Source organism: Stegostoma tigrinum, chromosome 6 (genome assembly GCF_030684315.1).
Source record: "Stegostoma tigrinum isolate sSteTig4 chromosome 6, sSteTig4.hap1, whole genome shotgun sequence".
In the NCBI taxonomy this organism is placed as follows: Eukaryota; Metazoa; Chordata; class Chondrichthyes; order Orectolobiformes; family Stegostomatidae; genus Stegostoma; species Stegostoma tigrinum.
In genome coordinates, this window is record NC_081359.1 from 69,868,850 (window position 1) to 69,884,127 (window position 15,278).

General features: G+C 40.4%; 1 protein-coding gene across 3 annotated transcripts in view; it reads right to left on the bottom strand.

The window, feature by feature from the left end:
* Window positions 1–388: 388 nt before the first annotated feature.
* Window positions 389–15,278, bottom strand: part of alkbh8 (alkB homolog 8, tRNA methyltransferase) — a 53,496-nt gene continuing 38,606 nt past the window's right edge. For 2 of the 3 annotated variants that reach the window (XM_059646632.1, XM_048532891.2), the window contains 3 exons: window positions 12,017–12,285; window positions 4,057–4,206; window positions 389–1,030 (listed from right to left, as the gene is read on the bottom strand). In XM_059646632.1, the coding sequence (XP_059502615.1) occupies window positions 506–1,030; window positions 4,057–4,206; window positions 12,017–12,285 (944 nt within the window). In that variant the 3' untranslated portion in view covers window positions 389–505. The remainder of the gene's footprint in view (window positions 1,031–4,056; window positions 4,207–12,016; window positions 12,286–15,278) is intronic. The other variant, XM_059646631.1, reaches the window with a different exon arrangement.

Consider the following 15,278-nt stretch of genomic DNA (forward strand, 5'->3'; position numbering starts at 1 on the left):
GAAGGATAACAATGATTAGCACAAAACAATGCACTGTAAAACAAAAAGCAAATTCAAAGCTTTTACTTTCACTCCTTCCATTGCAACAAATTTAATCATAGGTATGTGGCAAAATGTCTGCTAATTCAATATAATGGAATGATATACCAATATATTAAGCACACAGTTGATAATAGATTAGTGTTATTCTCCTATATATGCCATTTTCAATCTTGATGGACGCTGGAGATCCTAGGATTAGGCTCTCTCACACCTCCTCACTGAGAAGAGGTCAAGAAATATACCTTGAACAAAAACTTTTGCAGTTTAATTTTCTTCTGTTGGATGATCTGAAGCTGTGACATCGGATGAAGGCAAGTATCAAGACATGAATGTGTATCATCTTTTATTTATGAAGCTTTTTAAAATACATGATCCTATTACAATATATTTCCATATGTGAACAAGTTTATAAATAAAACGTACATATGGGATTACAAGTACATAATAGTTTTTTTAGTATATTTTAGTGTTTTTCAATGATCACACACCAATTCCCTTGATCATAATAACTCTCTACAATTCTCGTATTAGGTATACAACTACAAAGGTTTTCTAATTCTCCAGCAGAAAAAACATGATAGTAACGATGGAAAACTGTAATGTTTTTGGGCCCAGTAGGGGGCAATGACGAGGCACTATCCACTTTAACTCCAGCTTTCAAATGCCAAGGAACAAGTAGATCTTGTGACTCAAAAGAGGTTCTATTTGTGTGAACAGGCAGTTTTGCACAGTTTTGTTCATTCTCTATGTCTTTATTATGATCTTCCAACTGACTGAAATGAGCTAAATCCACCCGATTCGTATCTTGGTCTTCATTCACTATTGGCATTGTGGTGCAATTTTGTCTTTTGTTTGTTTTTTTTCTTTCCATGAGGTATTTAGATTTTATATTGTCACGTTCCTGTTCCATTGCCCAAACATAAATCAGTCCCTTTCCTCCTGGTCGTAGAAGCCTTACAATCTCTTTGATGGCTGACAGTCGTCTTCCCTACAATAAGAACATTCAATAAGAACTAACACAAAACACAGCAAGACATTTTATACATTCTGCAGTTACAAATTTACAATAGAAAACAATGGAAACAACTGTTTAAGCAAAATAATCATTATTTCACAAACATCCCCACTTTAGGTTGCCTCATACCACTTGTCAGAAACAGATTTGGCAGGTGTTAGTAATGTGAGTTCCAGTCCCATATCAGGACCTCTTATCCATGGAAGGTACATCTGCAATATGCCCAAGAATGTTGACCATCAGAATGTAATTACTTCCATTTAGCCTGATAACAGGTAGCAAGAACATGAATTATCTCCTGGTTACCCATCCGGCAGAAGGCAATGGCAAATCATTGAAGAACTTTGTCCGTAAGCATAGACCAATCAGTTCAGGTCTACAGTCCAGCAATCTTAAAATAGGAACAGATACAAGCAGACAGGAATGAGGAGTCTTTTATAAAACAGTGAAGTTTTAAAACATTTCCTTTAAAGTGAAATAGAATGTCCTGAGTGCGGTGGTCATGAGATCATGCTAATTGTGTGTGGTGACGATCAATGGTAGTATGGTTATCATGGGGGAAAAAGGCCCAAAATAAACCTTTAGAAAAATCAAGTATCAGCTTTCATAAGAGATATGAGGTAGCTGATAACTTTTCTGAGCACAGAGAACCACAGACAGAAATGGGGTTAGCAGTAGATTCACTGTAGAGAGAAGCCACCAAGCACAGTGCCAATGAGAACACATTCTCTGTTCAAAGTTAACTGAGACTTTTGGAGACCTAAGAAGAAATGAGTCACTAGAAATGCCAATCTGCTAGAAGCTGCTTTGGGATCTCCGATGAGTGAAACAACTTCTGAAGGACACTGAAAACTTGCCTGGTGTGGCAGGAAGAGCACAGCCCTGCTTAAAGCAAGAACTCATGTGAAATTGAAAGCTTAAATCTGCTGGGAGCATAGTTTAATGTATAAACAGGCTGTAAAGTACTTTGCTGGTGGTTTCGTAGCTAATGAAGGAAGTTTTCTGTAGTTTGATGAATTAGGTGCCTATTATGTCACTTTAGACTACATTGATTTTACTGTATTTTTTACAATATAATCTTAAAAATGAAATGTTATGTAAATCTCAGTTGTGAGGTGTATCTCAGGCAGAGCCTGATCTGCCGTTGAATACAATCATAGCTGATCTCATCTCGGCCTCAACTCCACATTCCTTCTGGCTCCCCATAATCATCCCATTACTGATTAAAAATTTGTCGATCTCCTCTATAAATATTCAGGGTCTTGGCATTCTTCACACTCTGGGGTAGTGAATTACACAGATTTACAACCTTTGAGAGAATGATTCCTCATCTGTTTAATCTGTCATCCCTTAGTCTAATAACCACCTCTCATTCTGTATCTGCTCTCAGATATTACCAAGCTGGAGGGGATTCAGAATAGATTTACCAGGATGTTGCCAGATATGGATGGTTTGAGTTATAAGGAAAGACTGGATAGGGTGAGACTTTTATCACTGCGAGCATAGGAGGTTGACAAGTGACCTGATTGAAGTTTATCTATACCTTTCATTACTTTATAGAGTTGATGGATGTTGTCTTTTCCTTAAGATGGGGAATTTCAAGACTAGGGGGCACATTTTTAAGGTGAGAGGAGAGAGATTTAAAAAAGACATATGAGACAAACTTTTTACATGGAGGGAGGTTCACGTGTGTAAAGAACTTCCTGAAGTAGTAGTGGATGCAAGTACAATTACAAAGGTTAAAAGATATTTGGATGGATACATGACCAGGAAGGGTTTGGAAGGATATGGGCCAGGAGCAAGTACGTAGGACTGTTCAGGCCGAAGGGTCTGTTTCCATGACGTATGACTCTATAACAACTTCATCAATCCCCTGTAGTACCTTCTACACCTCAAGTGCATTTCCTCTCATCTTTCTTAATGCTAGAGGGTACAGATCAGAACTGCTCAATCTCATTTCATAAAGACAACCCTTTCAGCTCTGAAATTAATCTACTGAACCTTCTCCAAACTGTCTCCAATGTAATTACATCTTTTCTCTACTAAGGGGATCTAAACTGTACTCCAGATGTAGTTTTAACAGTGGCTTGCAAAATTGCAATAACAGTTCCCTGAATTTAAACTCCATTCCTTTATCAATTAATGACAAAGTTCAATTTCACCTCCTTATTACTTGCATTTTAGTTTTCTGTGACATGTACACAAGGACACCCAGAACCTACTGCACCAAAGCATTTTAAAGTTTCTATCCATTTAGATAATAAGTTGCCTTCTCATTCTTCCCACCAAAATGGATAACCTCTCAGTTATTTATGTTAAACTTGATCTGCCAAATTTTGGCCCATTCACTGAACTTCTGTATCCATTTGTTAACTTCCTAGTCATCATTGCAACTTACTTTCTCTCCTATTTTAGTGTCATCTGCAAATCTTGTGATAACTCATTCTGTCCTTGAATCCAAATCATTAATGTAATGTAGATTGTAAAATTGTTGGGGCCCTGAGGACTGAACTTTGTGGCATCCCTCTAGTTACAGCTTGCCAACCAGACAAAGACCAATTTATCCCAACTCGTTGCTTTCTGTTGTTTGGCGAATCCCCCAACTTCCTTAAAATAGGTGGAACGTTGCACATGCAAACAGTTTGCTTTCTCAGGAAGCATTGGGTCAGCTGAAGAGTTCCATGTGAGATGGGTTTTGGAATCTAAGGAGGGTAAAAGGGGAAAGAAGCTGTACAATGATAGATTGTAAGCAGCACAGGTTTCTGCAACAACTTTAGGAATTAGAGTTATAAAAATTAAAACCCTTCTGAGCTGTAATTGTCATTTTACATCATGACTAATTTCACACAATTATGTCACAACTACACAGCCAAGTAATCATACTGTACAAATTCACTGCATTTTAAAATCCACTGGAACACACATCAAATATTTGCTGGTTCACATTGAAACAGCAGGTTATGATTCTCAATAAATTCCCAAGAGAAGTTTGAATTTACCTCTGTTGAAAAGTGATGAACAACAGCTATAGATATACAGGCATCACAAACACCACCGCGCAGGGGCACAAGCAAGCCATCACAGATGAAGACCTCAAAATTTCTCTCTCTGCAAATATGAGCAAGACTTTTGCTGTGATCACAACCCACCTGTTAAATAAGAACATAAGAAATTGCTGAAACGGAACTTTCTAAAAATATAAATTACGCAATCACATTTTCAAACTTCTAATAAAGTACTGGCAAGCTGTTATTCTTTCGAAAGACAAGTGTGTCTTTCAACCCTGTAAACAAAGTATTGAGTTCTGATGAAAGATGACTGACCAGAACCATTTACACTGTTTCACTCTTCATAGTACCACCATATCTACTGAGAATTCCAAGGGATTCCAACTGAAGTTTGAACCCAACTAGGATAACTGGTATCTCCGAAATACACAAACACTCCTAAATAACTGCTTCGACTGCATCACAAGATCCACACAGTACCATGCATCAGCACAGGCACACTCTACTGCTCTCTCCATCATCACTGCCTCACGCAACCTCAAAGCTTTGCTGGATTCTAGTTCCATTTCTTTTTGTGCGATACTTTTACAAGAAAGTTTTTCTCTTCCTTTCAAATGTGAAAGAATGCAAAAACTAAAGGGTATTAATGTCCTAAGATCATCCATTCACCCCCTCAACTTCACTCTGATGGCAACCCTGTATTGAATTTCATTTTTAGCCCTGTATTCACTACACCCTCTGACCTTCCCCTTTCTGATACTGAATGACCCTGTGATTAGCAAGGAATGTAGTTTTATTCATTTACAAGCCTACCTCAATACTTCTGAATACTTCTTCCATCATCTGCACTTCCAAGTTCATTTCTTTGAGCAAAGGTTCTCCCTCACCACAAGAACCCTTTCATCCATCTCCAGCACTTCCTCTCCACTTAGACCCTTCCCTCTGGCCCCTTATCTGTACTTGATTCCCTCAATAAAAAGTGTCAAACTGACATCAGTCACCTTAGTTTCTCTGATCCCCTCATCCACTATAACCTGCCTTCCTCTGAATTTGCTGCACTGAGTTCTCTCAGGTTGAACCCTAACTTTATCAGACATGCCACTAAGGATGGTGCTGTTGTTGCCAACGTGGTGACCTCTAGCTTGGAGAAGTCAAGCACCGACTCTCTGATACTTCACTACCCTCCTCAGGATCATAACCCCAGCTTATTATATCAGGCTGTAATTTTCAGGGTTGTCACTGACCTCATCTCTTCTGGAGATCTCCGCACCACAGCTTCCCAGCTAATAGTCCCTCAATGAAACAAACTCCGGTCCGACTTCCATCCAAAAGCCATAAACTGGGTTACTCGTTATCTCTGTCCCCCACTTGTTCAGTCTCTCCTCACTTATATTCATGATCCTTCTGACACCAAGTCAATTCTGTAAGTTCCAGTTTTCTGGCCTTTGTCATTTCCTCTACACCATGGATATGCAATCCCTCTACACAAAATCAGCCATCAGGAGGGTCTGAACGCTCTCCACTTCTCGCAAAGAAGACTGCACAGTCTCTATCGACCACTACCATCCTCCTGGTTGAGCTGGTTTTCACTTTGAACAATTTCACCTTTAACATATTTCACATTCCCCAAGTCAAAGGACAATGGTTATGGGCAACTGCATGGCTCCCAGCTATGCTTGGGGTATGTAGAATATTCCTTATTCCATTTCTACATGAGGCCCCTATCCACAATTCTTTCCAAAGTGCGTCAACAATGTCAGTGTTGCTTCCTGCTCTCACCTGGAATTTTAAAAATATGATCGGTTTTGCTTCCAATTTCCATCCTCTCTCTCTCTCTCTCTCTTCACCCCCCCCGGACTTCTGTGTTTCCATTTCTGAGAAGAGACTGTCCACCAACATTCATTACAAACTCACTGACTGCCACAGTTACATTGATTGCATCTCCTCACACTCTATTCCTGCAATTATTCCATTCCATTCACGAGTTCTTCCATCTCCATTGCATCTGTTCTGAAGATATCACTTTCCACCAGGCTGTTTTCAACAGGACCTCCTTTGTCCTTAACTGGATAATCTCCACTTCATGGTTGACAGAATTGGCAGCTGTAGCTGAACCACCTCCCGCACTTCAGCGCTCACTCCTTCTCCTCCTTCTCAAAACAGCGACAGGATTCCTTTTGACCTTACCTGTCTGACTATTTTGTGGAACACCACCATTCTGTTTGGAGAAATGAACACAGCCTTCCAGTTCCTTGCCATTTCAAAAAACTATCTTCCTAACATTTCTGTCCTGAGCTTGGAATATTCCAGTGAAACACAACGCAAGCTCAAGGCACACCATCTCATTTTTCACTGAAGCGCTTTACAGCCTCCAGACTCAGCACTGAATTCCATAATTTCAGGGTCTGGCTGCATGTCCTTCATTTTTCTCACGTTCTCACCCAAACTCCTTTCCCCACCACCCGCCCCCAGCTGTGTCAGCAAAGGGTACCCACTTTCTCTCTTTCACACCTTAATTTACACCCATTTATTGTGTCTTTTGCCACATCAGCAATCCTTTCGTCTTTTACACTGTGCCTCCACAGCAACTGTTCCCGTCGCTCCTTCTCCACATCTGTCAAAAATATAAAAACGACCATTTTCCAACACATTCAGTTCTAAAAATTCTCATATTGGATTCAAAATATTAACTTTGCTTCTCTCTCCACAAATGCTGCCAGGCATGCTGAGTTTCTTCAGCACTTCAGGTTTTTGCTTCACATTTCCAGCAGCCACAGTATTTAGCTTTTGTTTGTAAAGTATTTCTGTAGTTTCAATTTTATTTCAGATCCTCAGCAGCTGCAGAAGTTTGCAATGACATTTTACAAGCAACTTGATATTCAGATTGAAGATTCTCAGAATATTAAGCATATAAATAATATCTTACATTTTCTTTGTATCATAAATTTACTTTTGTGGCAAATCAGATTTATTACGTTCCCTCCTTACTAAGCTTAGCAGTGGAGACTTTGCTGCTGATTGTACAATATTTAGAAACATTCATAATTCCTCAAACTAAATCAGTCCATGTTCATGTCCACATGCAGCAAGACCTGGACAACATTCGGTCTCAGGCTAATAAATGACCAGTGACATTCACAGCACGTAGCTACCAAGCAATGACCATCTCCAACAAGATATAATCTAACCATCTCCCTTTGAAGTTCCATGCATTACCACTACTGAATTCCCTAGCATCAATATCCATTATTACTATTAACGAGAAACTGAACAAAGCAGCTAGAGAAATGCTGTAGCTGTAAAAGCAGAAGTATGACTGAGAATGATGAGGAAATAACTCACCAAGTCTGCTCACCATATACAAGGCACAGGTTATGGTGTGATGGTATACCCCTCATTTTCCAGGATAGTAACACAGTGAATATAGGAATACAGGAACAAGAGTAGGCCATTCAGCATATCAAGCCTGCTTCACCATTTAATATTATCAAGGTTGATTGAACACATAAATGCCTTTCACACTTAACCCTTAACGCTACTGATGATCAGAAATTTGTCAATCTCTGCCTTAAATAGAAGGTCAAGCTTTCATGACGCTCTTGGACAGAGGATTCCAAAGAGTCTTAACCCTCTGTGTGGGAAAAAAAAGTCATTTCAGTCCTAAATAGCATTCCCCTTCTTTTCAAATGGTGCCCCTGGTCTGAGATTCCCTAACCCGGAGAAACATCTTACCTGCATCTACTCTGTCTGTACCTTTTAGTACTTGTAGGTTTCAACATTCTTGTAGGTTTCTCATTCTTCAAAACTCTAACAATACAGACTCAGTTGGCACAATGTATCCTCACGTGACAGTCCTACCACCCCAGGAACAAGTCTCGTAATCCTCTGTTGCGCTTGCTCTATTGCAATGGTATCTTTTCTGATGATAAAAAAGCAGCAAAACTGCAGAAAATACTCTAGCTGCAATCTAACCAAGCTCCTGTACAATTGAAACAAGACTTCACTACTCCTGTATTGAAATCCTCTTGCAATAGAGGCTAACACTCCATTAGCATTTCTATTAGTTTGTTGGCCTCTCAGTCATTTATTGACAAGGATATCGAAGTCCCTTTGTACATCTACACTTTGCAACTTCTTACCATTTAAGAAGTTCTCCATGTATCAGTTCCTCCTACCAAGATGAATCGCCTCTCATTTACCACATTATATTCCATTTACCATGTTCTTGCCCACTCACTAGGTCTGTCTGAAACATTCCTGAAACCTCTATAAATCTTCCTCACAGCATTCCAACTTAGCTTTGTATCATCCCCAAATTGGAAATGTAAACCTTTGGTGCCCACAGCTAAATCATTGAGATACATTGTGAACAACAAGGAAATTGGTAAGCAAAATTAGGGCACATGGTATTGGGGACAAAATACTGACTTGGATTGAAAATTGGCTGGCTAACAGGAAGCAAAGAGTAGTGATAAACGGGTCTGTTTCGAATGGCAGGCAGTGGCCAGTGGGGTACCATTAGGTTCAGTGCTGGGACCGCAGCTGTTTACGGTATACATTAATGATATAGACGAAGGCATTAAAAGTAATATTAGCAAATTTGCTGATGACACAAAGTTGGTGGCAGTGTGAAATGTGAGGAGGATGTTATGAGAATACAGGGTGACTTGGACAGGCTAGGTGAATGGACGGATGCATGGCAGGTGCAGTTTACTGTGGATAAATGTGTGGTTATACACTTTGGTGGCAAGAACAGGAAGGCAGATTACTGTCTCAATGGAGTCAAGTTAGGTAAAGGGGAAGTACAACGAGATCTAGGTGTTCTTGTACATCAGTCAATGAAAGCAAGCGTGCAGGTACAGCAGGCAGTGAAGAAAGCTAATGGCATGCTGGCCTTCATAACAAAAGGAATTGAGTATAGGAGCAAAGAGGTCCTTCTGCAGCTGTACAGGGATCTGGAGAAACCGCACCTGGAGTATTGTGTGCAGTTTTGGTCTCCAAATTTGAGGAAGGACATTCTTGCTATTGAGGGAGTGCAGCATAGGTTCACGAGGTCAATTCCCGGAATGGCAGGACTATCATATCTTGAAAGATTGGAGCGACTGGGCTTGTATAGACTTGAGTTTAGAAGGATGAGAGGGGATCTGATTGAGACATATAAGATTATTAAGGGATTGGACATTCTGGAGGCAGGAAGCATGTTTCCGCTGATGGATGAGTCCAGAACCAGACGACACAGTTTAAAAAAAGGGGTAGGCTGTTTAGAACAGAGTTGAGGAAAAACATCTTCACCCAGAGAGTGGTGGATATATGGAATGCTCTGCCCCAGATGGCAGTGGAGGCCAATCTCAGGATACTTTCAAGAAAGAGATGGATAGGGCTCTTAAAGATAGTGTTATGGGGATAAGGCAGGAACAGATACTGATTGTGGATGATCAGCCATGATCATAATGAACGGTGGTGCTGGCTCAAAGGGCCGAATGGCCTACTCCAGCACCTATTGTCTATAACTGAGGCCCAAATACGGATCCTTGCATTACCCCTCTATTCACAGCCTCCCTATGACAGAATTTATTCCTACTTCTTCAACTGCCTTTTACCTAATCCTTAATCCATGCCAATAGATTACCTCCTATCGCATCTGCTTTATTTTAACTAGCCAATCTCAAGGGGGGAACCTGGTCAAAAATCATCTGGAAGTCCAAGTATGCAAAGTCCACTGATTCCCCTGTAACAACTGTGTTCACAACATGCTCTAAAAACTTCACAACTTTGAGAAACACAGTTTCCTATTCACAAATCCATGCTAACTAGGTCTTATCAGATCATTATTATCCAAGCGTCCATTTATCACATCCATTATAATAGGTTCTACCCTACACCATACGACTAATGTAAGGCTAACAGGTCTGTAGTTCACCATTTTCTCTCTTGCTCCCTTCTTCAATGGCCAGATGACCTTTGCTAATTTCTAGTCTGCAACAATCATTCAATGATCATCAATGCATTGACTATCTCTATAGTGTCTTCTTTCAAAACTGGGCTGTAGAATTTCAGAATCCAGGGACTTACAAACTTCCAGTCTCATTAATTTCAATAGTGCAACTTTCTAACTACTATATAATTTCCTTCAACTCTCAATTCTCCCTAATATTTGGATCTCTTTCTGGGATCTTGCATCTCTCTCAGTAAAAGGTATGCAAATTAACCATTTAGTTTCTCTTCCATTTCTCTATTTCCCATCCTAGATTCTCCTGGCTTGGTCTGTCATGGCATTCATATCCAAATGTTTCCTTTTTACATACCAGAAGATTTACAGCCCATTTTTATGTCTCTACATCCCATTGCACAGTTACACTTTCCAACTTCTTACTATTTAAAAAATACTCCACACATACGTTCCTCTGCATTCATACTATATTCTTTATCAGTTTCTTGGTCTTCATTTGCTGTATTCTTAAAAAAAACCTCAATACTCCGATTTTCTACTAGTCTGGCGATTTATACAATCTTTAATTTCCGTAGTCAAATACTACATATAACAAGCATACATTTAGAAAATGCATGGGTAAATGATCAAAGTCATTTCCAAGAATGTACATCAAAAAATGCATTAAAATGGTCCTAAGCTGGGCTGAAGACTGCAGGTTCAACTGTCAAATTTGTTTTTATTAATTTGTCTCGACTCTAATTTAGGTTTTAATTAGGGCTCTATTCGAAATGGTCCAAGAAATGATTTTTTTCATTTCAAAACAGAATGCAATAAAAATGGGAGATACAGGATGTAAGATCAGCTAATGACTCTCGTTATTTCATAATCACTTGTATTCTAACCTAAATAACAAATACATTTGAAAGTTCAATAAACATAGCTCAGAGCATTACTGACTGATGCACATGCACATTGAATACTTTTGGCAGTGTGGCACATCACATGGCAGCAGATAATGTGTTTGACAAGCACAGGCAAAACAGCATACAACTTGTTTAGTATTAAACTACTAACCCTATCCTTGCCACAACGTAAGTATTTTTCTTGTGTTTAAAATACATGAGCCAATATCACCTAGTTTAGCAATCTGAATAAAAGGGCCATATATGAGTTAGCAGTACTAAAAAGCATAAATGCAAGTCAAAAATATTACTTCAGACAGTTACGTTGTGGGCATAGATAAAATGAAAGACGAGACAAAAGGGCACACTGGAGAATGGATTGGATGGTGGTGGTGACTACAGAGCTGGAAACAGAAGGCACAATGGTGAACAAAGATCAGAGGAAAAGGAGATCCTTTCCTGCCATCAAACGAAACCTGGAGATTTTCCTGTCAATACACAGGAATTTAACTGAACCAACCTGAGAAGAACGAACTTCCGATAAATCTGGTAAATCAAACTAAAACAGAAATTGCTGGAAAAGCTCCACAGGTCTGGCAGCATCTGTGAAGAAAAATCAGTTAATATGTCACGGCCAGTGACCCTTCCCTCCTATTTGAAGGTCTTTCAATTCAAGGCTAGAGGCCACTGCATACATCATAATGTAGTTATTGAGGAAAACTAAACAATAACTTCGAAGCAAATTACATCATTGTTTTAAAACGAGGAAACCAAAATAATCTGCGGAAATGGAGTATGTCAGCATCAGCACAGGGATCAGGGCTGAATGGCCTCCATCTTTGCTTTTTCTCCCCCCTGTATCTTTTAACGGAAAATTTTGGAGTCTGAATCCAAGGAATGGTTTGGAAATGCTGGTGGTTAGTAGGGTTTAAAATGATGTACTGTGTCAGAAACGTCCAATTACCAAGCCGACTGTCTTTGTAAATAAAATTCCACACACTTAATTTACCCTATAAATAGAAATCAACACTGAATACAGTTTCTTCAACATTAAATTAAAAATTCAAATGTTAAACAGAACCATTTTGTACTGGAAGATTTAAGAAAACAAATGTACCATGAACAGGTCCTTGTTCACACCTAGATATTTGCCATTTCCGCAACCAACATCAGCCACAAAGGCTCCAGCTGGTAGTGCTTTCAGGAATTCAGTCACTTTAGGCCACGGGGTGTGTCTGGTACTGCTGAAGTGACCAGCAATCTCATCATAGACATCATGTACATATTTGTGCTCCAGCTTGGAGGCATCCCCATCACTATTTGGCACCAATGTTGGGGTATCCTTGCACTTCCGAGTACTCTGACTGTCACAGACTTCTGGGTAAGCTGAAGACAAGAGTATAACAGCCTTGTTCTAATTAAACATATTTAACATCTGAAATGAAAACTAAAAGAAGAATACACAGGCAAAACATTTGTACATTTCCGTAAAGAAAAAAGTTGTTTCAAAGCAAAAACTATATTACTAACAAACAACGATTAAAAAGAATTTTCCTTCAAATTGACTGTTTCACAAATTATTTCAGATGTCCATTTCCTATCCCTGTTACGGATTTATTGAGAGCTGTGCAATCATTTTCAGATTTAATCTGTTCTGATAGAAATTTCATTGTCAGTTTAGTTTAGATGTTAGCATAAATAAAACTGAACTGATAATGGATGCTGACACAGCTTAACAAACATAGGAAAACATCTCAATTTTTCAACAACGTTCAATTTTATGATATTGAAATCAGTAAAAACATTCTTCAGACTGGAAGTAGATCATGATTTGGCAAATTCCACAATTGGTGCACTAGAGTAGCGTAAGCAGAGCAGTGACAAAGAGAATGCAGCAATGATAACCACTCTCATGGAGTCGAAGAAAGCTCATAGTTTCCTTGGAGGGATAGAAGATGATCATATAGGGTATTATGATTGCATTAAAGAAACTAGAGGAGTTGAGTTTAGAGGAATGATCTTATTCAAACATACAAAGTTCTGAGGGACCTTGACAGGGTAGATGACGGTGCCACTTGTGGAGGCACCTCAAATTAGGAAACAAAGTTACAGAATGAGGAAACACTCATTTAAAAGTGAAATGCAGGTGAATGTCTGAAATTGTCTACTCTGGAGAGTTGCTCATTTTATACTTTCATGGGACATGGGCATTGCTAGCCCGCCAGCATTTATTCCTTGTCCCCAGTCGGCCTTCAGATGTCAGGAGAGCTGTCTTTTTGAATTCTTGCAATCTGTGCGCTGTTGGGGAGAATGCGGGTAAGTGGAGTTGAAATGTCCATCAGCCATGATTAAATGGCGGAGTGGACTCGATGGGCCAAATGGCCTTCCTTCCACTCCTGTGTCCTATGGTCTTATGTTAGGCCTACAATGCCATTAGGGAGGGTATTCCAAGATTTTTGATCCAGCTACAGTGACAAAACAGCAGGAAACTTGCGAGCGGTGGTGTTCAATGTATCTGTTGCCCTTTTCCTTCTAGATGAAAGCGGTCATGGATTTGGAAGCTACACTTTAATATTTGTTGTTGAACTTCTGCAGTACATCCTGTAGATAGCACATACTGCTGCTACTGAGCTCAGTGGTGGAGGCACGGAGGTTTCAGAATGTGTGCCAGTTGGGTCGCTTTGCCCTGGATGGTATCAAATCTCTTCAATGTGGTTGGGGCTGCACTCATCCAGGCAAGTGGGGAGTATTCCATCATGCTCCTGATTACACCTCGTAGATGGTGGTCAGGTCTTTGGAGTCAGGAGTCAAGTTACTCACCTCAGTATTCCTAGCCTCTGACCTTCTCATGTAACCACTGTATTTATGCAGCAAGTCCAATCAAGTTTCTGGTCAATAGCAATCCCCAGGATGTGGACAGTAGGGGATTCAGTGACGATAACACCATTGAATGTCCAGTGTTGGTGGTCAGATTGTCTGTTATGTTGTTTGAGGGTGAGGACGAGTTCGGAGAAGCAGATGAGGGTGTCAGTGGAGGGAGAGTGGTCGGGTCTGCGGGATAGGAAGAAGCAGAGGGCTTTTAGGCCATCAGCATGGGGAACTGGATGTCCAGAGTGAAAATGAGGTGTTGGTGACCGGGGAATTGGAATTTCTGGAGGAGGTGGAGAGCATGGGTGGTGTCACGGACATAGGTAGGGAGTTCCTGGACCAAGGGGGAGAAAATGGAATCCAGATAGATGAGGAGTTTGGTGGGGCAGGAACAGGCGGAGACAATGGGTCGACCAGGGCAATCAGATTTGTGGATTTTGGGAAGGAGATAGAAGCGGGCGGTGCGGGGTTGGGAAACTATGAGATTAGAGGCCGTGGGTGGGAGGTCACTTGAAGTGATGAGGTTGTGAATGGTTTGAGAGATAATGGTTTGGTTCTCAGGGGTGGGATCATGATTCAGGGGACTGCAGGTGGTGATGTCAGAGAGTTGGCGCCTGGCCTCAGTAATGTAGAGGTCAGTGCGTCATACTACAACTGCACCTCCCTTGTCCGCGGGTTTAATGATGAGCTCGGGATTGGAGCTGAGGGCTGCACGTTCTGCAGGGGAGAGGCTGGAGTGGGTGAGAGGGATGGAGAGGTTGAGGCTATTGATGTCTCGACGACAATTAGAGATGCAGAGGTCAAGCAAGGGTAGGAGCCTTGGGGTGGTGTCCAGGAGGGAGTGGGGGGCTGCGTTGGAGGCGGGGGAAGGGGTCAGTAGAAGGATTAACTGGAAAGATTAACTGCCTAACAGGAAGTAGGTGTATGATTGCCAAATTTGATGACTCGAAGCTAAGTCTAAAAAAATAAGTTGAGAAGAGGGCATATGGATACTGCAGAGAGATAGACAGTTTAAGTAGTGAGCTTGAGGGGAAAATCTGGGAAAATGTGAAATTGTCCATTTTGGGAAGAAGAATAAAAATGCATACTTTTTAAATGGTGAGAGGTTGCAAAGTTGCAAGACGCAGAAGGACGCTTGACATTCTAGCGCAGAAATCAAAAAAGATTATTACCTAGGTACAGCTAGTAATTCAGGAAGCGCAATGAATTATACCATTTACTGAGGAAGAGATTGAATACCAAATTAGGCACGTTATGCTTCATATACAGGTGAGATCTGAAGTACTTTGCACAGTATTGATCACTTTATTTAAGTAAGGGTGTAAATGCATTGGGAGCAATTCAGAGAAGGCTTATTATACTAACAGTTGGAATAAGTAAGTTGTCTTCCGAGAAAAGGTTGGGCAGATTAGAATTAAGTCCAATGGAGTTTAGAAGAGTAACAGACAACTTGTTTAAAACGTTAATAGTGCAGATGTGTAGAGGATGTTTCCTGATATGGGAGAATCTAA